The 15,919-nt window shown below is 38.7% G+C and overlaps 1 protein-coding gene across 12 annotated transcripts in view; it reads left to right on the top strand.

Moving 5' to 3' along the window:
- LOC115223565 (rho guanine nucleotide exchange factor 28) overlaps positions 1 to 15,919 on the top strand; it is a 490,764-nt gene that overhangs the window by 137,223 nt on the left and 337,622 nt on the right. For all 12 annotated transcript variants that reach the window (XM_036511308.1, XM_036511277.1, XM_036511280.1 and 9 more), the window contains one exon: positions 12,516 to 12,699. In XM_036511308.1, the coding sequence (XP_036367201.1) occupies positions 12,516 to 12,699 (184 nt within the window). The remainder of the gene's footprint in view (positions 1 to 12,515; positions 12,700 to 15,919) is intronic.

Raw genomic sequence — 15,919 nt, 5'->3', positions numbered from 1 at the left:
TCGAGAAAGGAAAGTAATGTTATTCTAGTTGGTGGCTATGATGTTGATGTTGTATATACTTCTGCGCATATTATAGAGTTGTTGAAACTGTAGCAATTAATTATATAATAGAAGAGCCATTCTAACCATCTAAAATATGCAAAAACAAACTTTTATTTACTTTTCCTTTATTTTGTAAGATATCAAAATTTTCCAAGCATTTGTGACCTGACCCAGTTCCACTCTTGGTGTCAATGGAACTGCTTCAGAGAGTAGGTCACAAATGTGGGATAAAAATTTTGACACTTAAAATAAATGGAAAGTGAATAGAATAGGTTTGGTGACCAAAGCTGCTCTTCCATGATGTAATTGCTGTGGAATAAATGTTCTATGAATGGCCCAAGACATCTTCATTTAACAGGACTGAATTCCATCATTTTATTCGTTTGTTTTTTATTTACATTTACACACACACACACACACACATGCAAAGAGACATATCCCCTTTATCCACAGACAGGCAGATGTGTCCATGTGATTGAGGAACTTCCCTGGGCACTTGTCTTTTACTATAGCACTAGACTGATCAAAACTTTGTGAGTAGTTTTGGTAGATGGAAACTGAATGAAGCTCATTGTGTGTGTGTATGTATATATATATTCTTTTATTCTTGTACTTGTTTCATTTGACTGTGGCCATGCTGGAGCACCGCCTTTAAAAAATAAATAAATGTGCCATTTTAAAGCCTAGCCAGGCTCATGGGCCCGGTTTCCCGGCTTCAATGGCGTATGTGTTCCCCAGCTGGACAGGACGCCAGTCCATCGCAGCGTTACTCATTGTTGCCAGCTGAGTGAACTGGAGCAACGTGAAATGAAGTGTTTTGCTCAAGAACACAACACGTCACCAGGTCCAGGAATCGAAACCACAATCTTACGATCATGATGCTGACACCCTAACCACTAAGCCACGTGCCTACATATGTGTGTGTGTGTTTGTGTGTACTCTGGTCTTGACACCATGTGATGATTGTTGTAAATGAGCATTACTATTCTATAAGTGATGTTTTCAGTCTTCTGTGAAAAATGTCTGGCCAAGGGGAAATATTATCTTGCTTGGAAATAAGTGAGGTTTTGGTGACAGGAATAAGAATCCAGCCATAGGAAATCTGTCTCAACAAATCACATATGGTCCATGCAAGCATGAAAAAGTAGACATTAAAACGACGATGATGATGATGATAGTGTGTGTTTGTGTGTGTAGAAAATTACCTCAGTGTGTCTTGTAAGGACCCATGCCAGCATGCAAAAAGCGGATGCTAAAATGTTGATGACAAAGCTATGAAGAATTAAGAATAAAAAGAAACAATAAAATAACAATCTTTTACTTATTTCACACACACACACACACACACACACACACACACACACACACACACACACACACACACACACACACACACACACACACACACACACACACACACACACACACACACACACACACACACACACACACACACACACACACACACACACACACACACCCCCCTCTACCTCTACCTACCTACCTTTCAGTTTCTGTCTACCAAATCCACTCCCAAGGCTTTGGTCAAGTGGTTGAGAAGTAATCTTTTTACCACGCAGATACACTTGTGCCTATATATTTTGTATATATCAAGAAAAACTAATTGTTTGCATTTACGCAGTCTGTTTCTCATTGTTAGCTCTGCTTACAATTTCTGAGAAAGACTGGAAAGGTGATGTGTACTTCATCTAAAATATATTTTATTTAATCATTATGTAGTAACACAAAAGAAAATAAACATTTTATTCTTTTATTTAATTGTTTATCCCTAATTGAATCTGCATTTACTTGGCAATTAGAAAGAAAAGCTTATATATGGCATTTGTTCCTATAAATAAATATAACAATTATTTATTATTGGTGAATTGCAGCATAATATATAATTAATACATAAAATAAAGAGTTAATGATTTCAAATGATGGTGATTCAAATCTGCTTTCCTTGTCAAAATTCTCACATATGGAATTCTAGAAGTGCTGAATAATTATATAATTTGCTAATGCAGCAATTTCCTCTTTTCTTTCTTTGTTGCTTTTTGCTTTTTAATTTTTGTAAAAAGATAAAATTCCATTTCTGATTTTCTATTAAATTCTACTTTGCTTCTTGATTTAATATTCACCGGTTTTGTAGTGTGAAGAGTCTTCTAGAATAGAACCATCCTTAAGAATCTAAAATGAGAGACCCACCTCAAAAACAGTGTTAATGTCTCTAGAACAATGTTCTGTTAAATGTAACATTTCTCATCATTTTAGGATTGTCTCTTGTATCATTATAAAAATTCTTCTCCCACAACTGTTCTACATCCACATTAGCTGGTGTGCCACAATATATTCTTTAGAAAGTTGCAAAAAACATGTAGATGAATTTACAACTTTCAGAGTTCCTTACATAATGTAAGTTTTTTTTCTTTTTTTTAAAATAAAACCAGTTTGTTCATATTACTATAACTCATTATCTTTTATTATGATTTCAACAATCATTTAAATTTAATTGGTTAAAATCATACTTTAATTTGATTTAAAAAAGCAAAATATTTTTTTAAATAATTTCCCGATGTGAACTATTTTAATTTTGTTTCCATAGTGGTTGAGTTAGTCATGTTCTTACATTAACGAATATAAAACCAATATGGGATATTAGCCATTCCCTTTATCATTAGCTTTTTATTAAGTTTCTTTAGCATGAGTTACATGTATTTACAGAAAAGTCATATTTCTGGACACTTTGATTATGCATCATTTAATCTCTAAGATCTAATTAATTTAGGAAATAAATCCTTAGGTATCTGCCAGTTTACATTGTATCAGTCGACCTCTGTTATTTTGAAATGTGTAATGGGCATCAACAGTATTTTACCCATCATGTTCCTCTTACTTGCATATTTCGGGTACAGATTCTAAAGTTACAACTTGCTTGTATTTAGTCTATTTCACAATTTCAAATTGCCCAACAAATTATTTAGTTGGTTCTTCGTCTTCACTAGTCGTGTTCTATACAGGCGCAGGAGCGGCTGTGTGGTAAGTAGCTTGCTTACCAACCACATGGTTCCGGGTTCAGTCCCACTGCATGGCATCTTGGGCAAGTGCCTTCTACTATAGCTTCGGGCCAATCAAAGCCTTGTGAGTGGATCTGGTAGACGGAAACTGAAAGAAGCCCGTCATATATATGTATGTGAATTAGACTAAATATATATATATGTGTGTGTGTGTGTATGTTTGTTTGTGTGTGTGTGTGTGTATTTGTGTGTCTGTGTTTGTCCCCCTACCATTGCTTGACAACTGATGCTGGTGTGTTTATGTCCCCGTCACTTAGCGGTTCGGCAAAAAAGACCAATAGAATAAGTACTGGGCTTACAAAGAATAAGTCCCGGGGTCGATTTGCTCAACCAAAGGCGATGTTCCAGCATGGCCGCAGTCAAATGACTGGAACAAGTAAAAGAGTAAAAGAGAGACATTTAATATCAAACTTTTCACATCTGTATAATAAATATGTAAAACAATGGCCTAAAGTTTTCAAACATGAGTAATAATCTAAAGGCATTGTTGCTGTTTATCTTTTGCTTGTTTCAGTCATTGGACTGCGACCATACTGGGGCACCACCTTGAAGGATTTTTAGTTGAATGAATCAACCTCAATGTTTTTTTATTTTAAAACCTGGTACTTCTATCAGTCTCTTTTGCCAAACCACTAAGTTATGGGGGATGTAAACACTCCAAACCAGTTGTCGAGTGGTGGTGGTGGTGGGGGGGCAAGCATGGGAACACACACACACACACACAGACGATAGGCTTCTTTCAGTTTCCGTCTACCAAGTCCACTCACAAGATTTTGGTTGGCCCAAGGCTATAGTTGAAGATACTTGCTCAAGGTGCCATGCAGTGGAACTGAACCTGGAGCCATGTGGTTGGCAAGCAAGCTACTTACCACTCAGTCATGACTGCACCTTTTATAATATATTATACATATATTACATTTGAAAATTCTCAGTAAAAGAATTACATAAATATCAAAAAATAACAATTTAACCCTTTAGCATTTAACCTGGCCATGTCAAAGCCCAAATATCTCTTCCTGTTTTATGTTAAAACTAACCAGATCTGGCCTCTCACACCTTTCCTACACTGCCATTAGAATCTCAAAGCTATGAGATAAAGCATGGTTAACTTGAAACAATGGGAATGACTAAGCATTAGATTTGAAAGTGCAATTCTGAATGCTGAAAGGTTAATCTGTCAACAGGGGGAATCTCTTTACTAACAATAGATTAGTTGTCTTATACTATAACTAAAGTTTTATACTATAACTTCCACCAAACAATTTTGACAGTGTCTTGGATTTTTGGCTGAGTCTGACAGTATATACCAAATTCTATTACAAGGCTGTGTGTTCTTGCTTCCAACACAGTGTGGCTTTATTTCACCCACAGGGTGGGTGGGTTATATGTGTGTGTGTGTGTGTGTATGTATATATATATATATATATATATATATATCCAAATAATATAAACAAAATCAAACTGCAAATTGTCACATCTCTGTTAACATTTGGAGAATGAACTGATTATGAATCGCTGCATGACCATTTGGAATAATTAATTTATGGCTTAATGCCTTAAAAGAAGAAACCTGTTTGTGTGTGTGTGTGTGTGTGTGTGTGTGTGTGTGAAGGAGTTTTATTTTCACTAAGGTAAGCAGAGTAAATATATCTTGTCTGGAGTCATAATGCCATGACCTTTGAGTCATTAGGCCTTGTAAATCATTTTGATGTATGCTGCCTATTGCTTGCTGTGCTCAGCCTTTAGCTATTATCATCTAAAATTCAGCCAGCTTTAAGTGATATCAGTAAGGTGCACTATTTATTCGCTGGTAGTGACCCCATGAAAAGAGGTTATCAAATAATTGTGGTTTTTTGCATTTTATTCTATTTTTTTTTTCCAACTTTTTTGTTTCCATCCCTGCAACATCATAAATCTTTAAATAATTGTTAACTAAAACAGCAGAAAATCTAAAAATATTGGTTGTAGAGCTGTTCTATTTGTAACTCACTTTATTCAGTTGTTGAATGATTAGATTATTTCATTCAAAGAACAAGAGAACAAATTAAAAGAGTACAATGGAAGCTGCCATACTGAAAGTTGAAACGGAGATAGAGAAGGGTGTGTGTGTGTGTGTGTGTGTGTGTGTGAGAGAGGGGGAAAGAGAAAGAGGGTGAGATTAATAAACAAGAGTGAGAATTGTGTGAGAGAAACACAAGGAGAGATAAATGAGGAAACGAGGAAGGGAGAGAGCTTATATTACATAAAGAAATAATTATTTCTTAGGCACAACAGCAACAGTTTAGAGTAAGTAGAATTACTTGATTAAATCATCTCTTGAGCTTAATCAGTTTTTTTATTCTAAAGAGCCTGGACGGAGAAGAAAAGCAAAACTCACAGCCACGGCAGGATTTGAACCCAAACTTTACTGAAAAAATACCACAAGGATATTTTTGTCTCATGCTCTAATGATTTTTGCCATTCTACCAACTTAAACAGGAGGTGGGGGTAGTTAATTAAACTGGCCCCCACCTCCACCAAGTACTTTTTTTTTTGTGGAGGGATAGATAAATGGCTAAGTTGACCTTGGTGAAATTTCAATAAGATTCATATAGGCGCAGGAGTGGCTGTGTGGTAAGTAGCTTGCTAACCAACCACATGGTTCCGGGTTCAGTCCCACTGCGTGGCATCTTGAGCAAATGTCTTCTGCTATAGCCCCGGGCCGACCAATGCCTTGTGAGTGGATTTGGTAGACGGAAACTGAAAGAAGCCTGTCGTATATATGTATATTTATATGTGTGTGTGTGTGTGTTTGTGTGTCTGTGTTTGTCCTCCTAGCATTGCTTGACAACCGATGCTGGTGTGTTTATGTCCCCGTCACTTAGCAGTTCAGCAAAAGAGACCGATAGAATAAGTACTGGGCTTACAAAGAATAAGTCCTGGGGTCGATTTGCTCGACTAAAGGTGGTGCTCCAGCATGGCTGCAGTCAAATGACTGAAACAAGTATAAGAGTAAAAAGAGTATAGCAGTGTAAGTAAATACTGCAAGTTGTTTTGTCTTGTGTCCCAACGGTTTCCCCCACCTGCACTATCACTTAATAACAATCGTTTCTGACATGGTCACAAGGCCTGAAACTGGTGGGGAAGGGTTGACCGATTACATTGACTCAGTACTTCATTAGTACTGAAAGGCAAAGTTGACACCAGTGGGATTTGAACTCATACCGTAAAGAGCTGGAGTTAATACCACTAGGTATTTTTCTGACCCCTTAATAATAATAATAATAATAATAATGATAATAATAATCCCTTCTATTGAGGGCACAGGGCTTGAAGTTTGTGGGGAGGGAATAAATTGATTACATTGACCCCAGTATACAACTGGTACTTATTTCATCGACCCCGAAAGGATGAAAGGCAAAGTCAACCTCAGAATGTAAAGATGAATGATATGTCCCTAAGCATTTTGCCCAGTGTGCTAACCATTCTACTGGCTTGTTGTCTTAATAACAATAATAAAAATGATGATGATGGTTTCAAATTTTGGCACAAGGCCAGCAATTTGTGGGGTGGGGGTAAAATCAATTACATCAACTCTAGTGCTCAACTGGTACTTAATTTATTGACTCCGAAAGGCTAAAATAATCTCAGTGGAACTTGAAATAAGGACATAAAGATGGACAAAATGCCACGAAGCATTCTGTGTGGTTTGCTAAGGAGTCTGCCAGTTCGCCTCAAGAGCAACAACAACAATAATAATGGCCAGCCATTTTGGTGGGGAGGGATAAGTCAATAACATCGATCCCAGTGCTCAGCTGATAATTAATTTATCCACCCCAAAAGAACAAAAGGCAAAGCTGATCTTGGTGGGATTTGAACTCAGAACATAAACATGAAACAAAATGCTGCTAAGCATTTTACCTGGTGTGCTAACGATTCTGTCAAGTGATGGTGAACACACACACGCACGCACACACATGCACACACACAAACACACACACACACACACACACACACACACACACACACACACACACACACACACACAAACACACACACACACACACACACACACACAAACACACACACACACACGTGCGTGCGCGGACTTCCAAACAGTCTTCATCTATTAAGTTTACTCACAAGGCAGTGGTCAATCCAGAGCTATAGTAGAAGGCACCAGCCCTAGTTAAGATGCCATGCAACGGGACTGAACCCGAAACCACGTGGTTGCAAAGCAGTTTCCTTATCACCCAGTCACACCTCTACGTTTCCATGTGCTGTTTCGGTTGTAGCTTTTGATAGTAGGTACATTCTACTAGTCTGGTGTTCCATCACCAGACTAAATAAACTATTATGAGCTGGACTTTGGAGAAAATGAGGAAAAAAAAAAAGAAATAAGAAAGAATTGTTCTATTTTGCTTATTATCTTATTAATTAATTTTTTTTTTTTTTTGCTATCCTTTTCTTGTATGAATTCTGTGATCTGTTTTGCTGTGAAACTTTTTTTTTACTGTTTCCTCTGGTGTTAGGATGAGTTGAGCAGGTGCTAGGTTAGGTTGGCTGCTGTTCGTTATATGTGGTAGTTGTTGTTGTTGTTGTTGGTGGTGGTGGTGGTTGTGTTAGTGGTGGTAGAAGTGGTTGGTGTTCCCTAAGAAGAGTTAGTACTATAGCACCACCATTCACTGAAGTTATGTCATTTCATTGGACTACACACATATATACATACATGTATGTGTGTATGTGTATATGTGTATATATACTTCCGACTGCTTAGTCAACTTTGTGTGTGGGTTTGGGCCTCAGTTGCCATGGTAACCTACATGCTAAAAACATTATTGCAGTTTCAAAGAAATGCTTTCATAGTGAGTGAGAAAGACAAGAGAGAGTAAGTGATATATAAATAGCAGAGAGGGGAAGAGAGAGAATGTAGGAGGAAGAGATTGAGAGAGGCTCGTTTCTGGTGAGTAATAGTTGAGAATGAACTTTTTTTTCAAGTTTCCATGCCCGTTATCATGTAAGTTATATTATTCATCTAATATTTTTCTGCCTTATTTGTCAAAAAAATAACCTTTAAATACTGAAGACAGCAATCGTTTTATATAGAAAGATATTATAATGTATTATACATTTTAAAAGACATTTCTAAACGTACATAATTCTTAGAGTTTTTCTTTAAATCTTCATAAACATAGAATTGTTTCACTTCCCTCCATACAGACGTAGAAGTCTTTCATTCACCCATCACCACATTCAATAAACAATTACAAGATTATATTTAGAAATAATTAAAGTTATTAGTAGTAAATAGTAAATTAGCATTAACGAAACCAGACTTTTCCTTCTTTTTGCAATCTTTTTTTTATTTTGTCTTTTTCTTCTATTCTTTCTTTATTTTCTCTTTCTTTATACATTTTTGCCTCCTTATTTTTCTTTCTCTTCCCCCCTCATTATTTTTCTTTCTTTTTATCTCAACTTCTTCTTCTTCTTTCTTCCTTCCTTCCTCTTTCTTTCTTTCACTCTTTCCTTCTTTCTTTCATTCTTCCTTCCTTTCTTCCACTCTTTCTTTTTTCCACTCTTTCTTTCTTTCTTTCTTCCACGCTTTCATTCTTCCTTCCTTCCTTGCTTTCTTTTTTCCACTCTTTCACTCTTTCATTCTTCCTTCCTTGCTTCCTTCCTTCCTTTCCTTTCCTTCCTTTCTTTCTTTCTTTCTTTCTTTCTTTCTTTCTTTCTTTCTTTCTTTTTCATTGCTGTAAAACAGTGATAAGACTCTTTCCCCTCCCAACCCACTCAAAGTCATCCCACAGAATCAAGAAACAGAAGAACCTCACTTCTTAAAACTCTACACATTTAAAACCAAACCATTCTTTATCATTTGATTGGCAACAGTCATGGCTGTAATGCTTCAGAAGTTCACTTCCCAACCACACGGTTCCGGGTTCAGTCCCCCCACTGCATGGCACCATGGGCAAGTGTCTTCTATTATAGCCCTGGGCCAACCAATGCCCTCTGAGTGAATTACGTAGATGGAAACTGAAAGAAGCCCATCATTTGCTTGCAGTCCATTTCTTGAGGTGCTGCACAATCTTTGTAAATAAAGTTTCCCTTCACGTGGTGTCATTTGTTTTTAGTTCTATACACAGAATGTTGTTTATCTCTTACTCGTTTCAGTCATCAGACTGCGGCCATGCTGGGGCACTGCCATGAAGAGTTTTAGTTCAATGAATCGACCCCAGTACTTTCTTTTTCTTTTTTTTTATTGGTCTCTTTTGCTGAACTTCTAAGTTACAGGGACACACAAATACTGGTTGTCAACTAGTGGTGGGGGACAAACACATAAAGACTTACACACACACACACACCATCATTTAATATCCATTTTTCATGCTGGCATGGGTTAAATGGATTGATGTGGAAAAGCCAGCAGCCATACCAGGTTCTATTTTGGCTTGGTTTCTATGGTTAGATGCCATTCCTAACACCAACCACTTCACAAAGTCTACTTAGTGTTTTTTTTATATGATATCAGCGCCAGTGCTTTTTATGTGGTACCAACTCCCACACCAATGCTTTTTATGTGACACCTTGAATTTAGGATCTCAATTCTGTTGTGGTGGGCAGATCTTTATGAGTACAGCAATGCACCATATATCTCAGCCCTCTATCTCTTATACATACATATGACTCCCATGCCAGTGGCATGTAAAAAGCACTTTCTGATCGTGGCCGATGCCAGTGCCCCCTGATTGGCTCCTGTGCTGGTAGCATGTAAAAAGCACCATCCGAATGTGATCAATGTCAGGCCTGCCCTACTGGCTCCTGTACTGGTGGCATGTAAAAAAGCACCCACTATACTCTCGCAGTGGTTGGCATTAGGAAGGGCATCTAGCTATAGAAACACTGCCAGATCAGATTGGAGCCTGGTGCAGCCTACTGGCTTTCCAGACCCCAGTCAAACCATCCAACCCATGCCAGCATGGAAAATGGATGTTAAAACGATGATGATGATGATACACGCATTTATTTATTTATTAATATTTAGCAGAAGCAACAGGTATGAACACCCAATAACCTACACTTTCTTTATCAGTCATAAAGCTTATGCTGAATATGACTTTTGAAGAGAATGATTTGAAGAGAAACCTTCAGATGTTGCAAATATGAGGATTGCAGGCGGTATAAGTGCAGCCGCTTTTCTCCTTTGTTTTGCACCCTGAAGCCTCTTAATGCTGAAACAAAGTCTCTTACACCATTTTGACATAACAATCTCCATTTTGTTCATCAAGGGCCCTTTGGTCAAAGGTGTTGTGAGTTATATTGACTGCTGAAAGGTTACTCTTCAGCTTGTCCTTGTATCTGAGCCATGGTTGACCAACATTCTTGTATCCAATGTCAAGCTTCTTTCAGTTTCCTTCAACCAAAATCCATTCATAAGGCTATGGTCAGCTTAAGATGTCACATGGTCGGACTGAACCCAGGACCATGTGGTTGAGAAGCAAGCTTCTTACCACACAGCCATGCCTGTGTTTCATTAGGAAATTTTAAAATTGTGTCCCAAACAAGTAATTTTATTAAAAGTTAATTTACTTTACTAAATCCATCCGCTAAATTATTTTCCAAATTAATCGGAATACCAAAAAGAAAAAAAAAAGGGGAGTATTTTATTAGTATTGTGTGTGTGTCTGTTATTTTAGAGCCTCTTCAAACATATACTTTTATGCACATATACACACACACACACACACACACACACAAAAACTGTTACCTTAATCTGCTATTGGAACTATTACAACAATAGCACTAATGTATTCTTTGAATCAAACATAAAACATATGTAAATTAAAATAAATATAAACAATATATAAAAGAAAAAAACAAACAAACAGTTAAAAAAGAATTAGAAAAAATATTCCGTTCACCCTCAGATCTTGTTCTTTGAGTAACATATGGTAGTTGACCTATTTTTAATTGTGAAAGGGTTATTGTTTATCTCTAGGTCAGTACTGATCAAACAGACCTATGATCAAAAGCGTCCCTGCCATGGTCTTCATCCTCTCTTCCTATATACACTATAGCTGGGACCACATTATCCAACTGTTCCCTTTCTTAAACTGGTGAATTGTGATCTGAGGTCAATTTGGCTGTTATTTCCAGCAAGGACCTGGGATGGGTCAGACAGGGTTCATTGAGGCAGATTTTCTGCATCTGGATGCCCTTCCTGTCACCAACCCTCTCTTGTTCCAAGCAAGGTAATATTTCCCTATGGCAAGACATGCTTTTGCAGATATTGGTTTCAAATTTTGGCACATGGCCAGCAATTTCAGGGGTTACATTGACCCCGGTTCTCAACTGATACTTATTTTGTTGACCCCTGAAGGAATGAAAGGCAAAGTTGACCTCACTGGAATTTGAACACAGAACATAAAGATGGATGAAATACTGCTAAGCATTTTGTCCAGCATGCTGAAGATTCTGTCAGCTCACTGCCCCCCTCCTTATTTTTGAAGAGTATTAGAAATGAATGATACCACTTGTATGATCGTGACACTCATTTACAACTATCCAGTGCTGTCAAAACAAGGAGACACAAACATATACACACTTACACACAACACATTTATACACACACACACACACACACACAACAGGCTTCTTTCAGTTTCCACCTACTAAATTCAATTACAAGCCTTTGATTGTCTTTGGTTGTAGTAGGAGACAATTGCTAAAGCTGCCACACGATGGGATTGATCCTGAAACCATGTGGCTGGGAAGCAAACTTCTTAACAACACAGCCTCACCTCTTTATTGCAAAAACTCTCCACTTAAGATATAGGGAATTAGTCCCTGGCGCAAGAGCGTGAGGACGACCTCATCTTTGATTCAAGGACATCTGCAAGAGAGATATGATCTGGACATCCAGAGATTGGAGTAAGTCGCAATTGATTGCTCACACTGGAGACAAATACTGCGAAAGGGGATGAAGTGAAGGGAAGACAAAAAGAAAAGAGCACTCAACGGAATGAAAAGCCAGTAACCCTGGCAGAGAGCTCCTTCAAATGTTGTCACTGTATGCATGACTGCCACTCCCGTGTGTGCTTCTACAGCTATGGCAAATGCTGCACCCCCATCAGCAGTTGACATGATTTTTTGGGGTGCAGATCTATGGCCCCTCGAGACCAATTGATGTCTACCACTATCATATAACCATGCACTGTCTCATAACTTCAAAATTTAGATGATATGTTTTATTTTTAGAATGACATTGTAGGGTAGGTGTGAGAGGCCAGATCTGGCCACGATGTACATAAAACAGATAAAACTGATTTCATTTGTGTATTTTTTCCTTCCAGAGTTTTCTTTCATTTTTATAGATTTATTCTCATATTTATTGACTTTATTTATTCTTTATCATTTCAGGAAAACCTGCAGCCTGTGCTAATCTCCTTTTTTTTGCTGCTCACCATGGTCTACCCCAAGTGATAAGTCTAGTCCTCACAGAAGTAGGTACTGACGTTATACATATTACCAATTCAAAGGGAGAGACTCCAAGGGAAGTTGCCCTTAGTCAAGGGCACAATCATATTGCTGATCTATTAATATCGTAAGTCAATATTTCTTTTAATTAATTAAATATATTTATTCTGGAATTCTGTTTCATAATTGGATCAACAGAATTGATAGATTGTTAGGCAGTTTGCTGTGCTATGGCTTTTAGTTGTAACCCTTTATGTTCTGAGTTCAAATCTTGTTGGAGTTGACTTCACTTCCATTCTTCTGGGGTCGATAAAATAGATACCAGTTAGGTACTGGGGTATGAGTTAATCCTATACATCTTTTACTCTGAATTTGTTTGTTAGATATCTTCAACAAAGAAGATAATATTTTGTCTTTTTACTTGTTTCTGTTATTTGACTGCAGCCATGCTGGAGCATCACCTTGAAGGATTTTCATTGAACTAATTGACTTAATTTTAAGTCCTACTTATTCTGTCAGTTTCCATTACTAAGTTATTGGACGTCAACAAACCAACACCAGTTGTCTAGTGATGATCAGGAAACAAACACAGATGCACATACATGTCACACTAAAAACACTTGTACTATTGGGGCTTTTACTATGGTAATAAAGCTAAAGTTTGCAGAATGAAGCTGCCACTTGGCACACATTAACGCTTGCATACTATGGTATAACATTCTTGCTCACTTCTCTTGTATGTTAGCAGTGCTTCGATGTAAAGTGTGTTAAGTGTTGTCGTCTGAAAAAGAAGATTGGGGTTAAGCTGTACAGGATCTCCTTGATTGTGTTTAGGATGACAGAAACATTTTGGAAATGGTGATGTCATAACAGATGACGAATTATGGATCCCTGACGATGACCCTGAAACCAAGCCTCAGTTTTTGCAGTGGAAGGTCCCATCAAGATTTCGAGATGTTGAGGAAAGCCAAGAGAATTAAACAGGACAGCTGCTTGCTTTCTTAAAAAAAAGGAGTTCCAAGAATTCTTTCATCAATGAATATGACTCTGGATAAAGTGTTTTGGTTTCAGAAGTGGGGTTACTTTGAAGGAGATTAAATGCTGAACTGATGTGTGTTGTAGTTTTCTTTTTATAGCACCAGTCCCAATACTTTTTGATCAAACCTCGTATGTATGTGTGTGTGCATATATGAATGAACGGCTGACAACCGATGAAGGGTTGTTCTTTCTGTTGCTTGTCCTGTTTTCAATCTTTTGCGTATATAACTTGCTTGTTTTCGTACTTCATGTTGTTTACAGTTGGTGACATCCTGTGCCCATGTGTACATATATATATATATGATGATGATGATATATACCACCCTTTCGAAATCTTCCAATGAAGAATCGAATACCGCAGCTCATAGTAGAGAACATTTTGCCCACTCAAGATCAGCAATAATTTATGGTAAAGCTGAATCCACCTGTGATACAGGCATAAACCGCCTAAAAGATGACATTAATTTTGTTTCCATTTTAGTTGGAAAATTGTTCTCTGTGAACGAAAATGTCAGTGTCCATAAGGTCGCTCGGCTAGGAAGATTCCAAGCGAACCCAACCTCAGATACTAGACCACGCCCAATAAGGGTAATCTTCTCCTCCGATCGGGAGGCTTCAGTCTTTCTGAACAGAGCTCAAACGCATGCCTGGGAGGACCCCAATATGGGTTTTCGCGAGGAATACTCACTAAGAGAGAGAATTCGCCGGAGAAACTTAATATCCGAACTAAAGATGAGGAAACAAATGGGAGAGAAGGGTTTATGAATCCAAGATGGACAGATAATCAAGTCCTACATCTGGTCCCATGCTGTAGTGCTGACAGGGAAAGTGATGTGAGGGCAAATCGAAGTGAAGTTGATACCCCCGTCAACGACGCTATCTCTGATACCCCTTATTCTGCTTGTTCCCCAACTCCCGCCCGTCAGACTTCACAGCTCAGCATCGTCTACACCAACTCGTGCTCCTTATTCCCAAAGTTCAGCGAACTATTTACACTGGCCATACGTGACTCCCCTGATGTGATAGCTATCACCGAGACTTGGCTGACTCCAGCAGTAAAGGACTCAGAAATCCACCTGCAGGGCTACGTCCTTTTCAGATGTGACAGAGGAAAAAGGCGAGGTGGAGGTGTTGCTGTGTATGTTAAGTCTGAGCACAAACCGTCCAGCGGTATTCTACCCACTAATGCTCAACCTACAACAAAATTCCATGCCGTCTATTGCAAGCTGAGCCTATCTGAGTTTTGCCTGCCCGTGTTGGCTGTCTACAGGCCGCCTCTTGCCGACCCCCAGGACGATACTCATTTACTCGAAGCGATAAGATTCGTTTCAGCTTTGCATGAATGTTTGGTACTAGGAGACTTCAACGCTCCCACGATCGATTGGCCCGCATCAATTTGTACAACATCTTCCCGTTTCGGCCAGGCCCTTCTTGACGTGGCTGAAGATTGTTTTCTATCGCAACATGTTGAATATCCGACAAGGCATCGGTCTGGGCAGCAGCCATCTATGCTAGATCTGGTATTCTCCCGCTATCCAAGATCAGTGTCAGACGTATCTGTGTGTGCCCCTCTTGCCAAGAGTGATCATGCGGTCCTGAAGTTCGTCATGCACACAACTTTTTCTATGCCCACGACTACTTCGCTGCCACGTAGAGTCTTCTCTGCAATTAATCTTGAAATTCTAACCGAGGCTTCCGCGCTTCTGGACTGGCGATCCCTGATGACGTTGTCCTCAGTTGACGAACTATGGTCATCCCTCAAAGCATATGTAATCTGTTTGACTGACCAGGCAGTTCCCGTTGGCTTCCCAAGAAGAAGAAACACAAGCCCTGGGTAACGAAGAAGGTTAAACGAGAACGTCGACTCAGAGATATTGCTTGGGCTGAATTCAAAAATCTGGATTCGACTGCAGCTTTTGAGGTGTACAAAACTCAACGAGACAGAGCCGTGAAAATTGAAAAGAGAGAACGCTTCAGTTATGAATACAAAATCGCGGCAAATGCCAGTTGCAATCCAAAAACCTTCTTTGCCCATGTCCAGCGGAATTCCCGCTTGAACAACCAGATTGCAACGTTGGTAGACTCAACAGGCATATCGATTGAGGACCCTTATCAACAGAGTCAATTATTTGCCGAGGCTTTTTCAACTATTTTCAAACAAGATGATGGTCGTGAACCCCCTCCATTTGATAGATCGGTACCTCCAATGCTTCGATTGGTCATCACGCGGGATGAAGTCAAACGTGTTATTCAAGGCCTCGATGTCAACAAGGGTCACGGCCCTGACGGCATGTACCCACGGGTTATCA

This window comes from Octopus sinensis, linkage group LG2, assembly GCF_006345805.1.
Source record: "Octopus sinensis linkage group LG2, ASM634580v1, whole genome shotgun sequence".
Taxonomy (NCBI): Eukaryota; Metazoa; Mollusca; class Cephalopoda; order Octopoda; family Octopodidae; genus Octopus; species Octopus sinensis.
The sequence above is the reverse complement of the archived record's forward strand: the minus strand, read 5'-3'. Positions and strand labels throughout refer to the sequence as shown.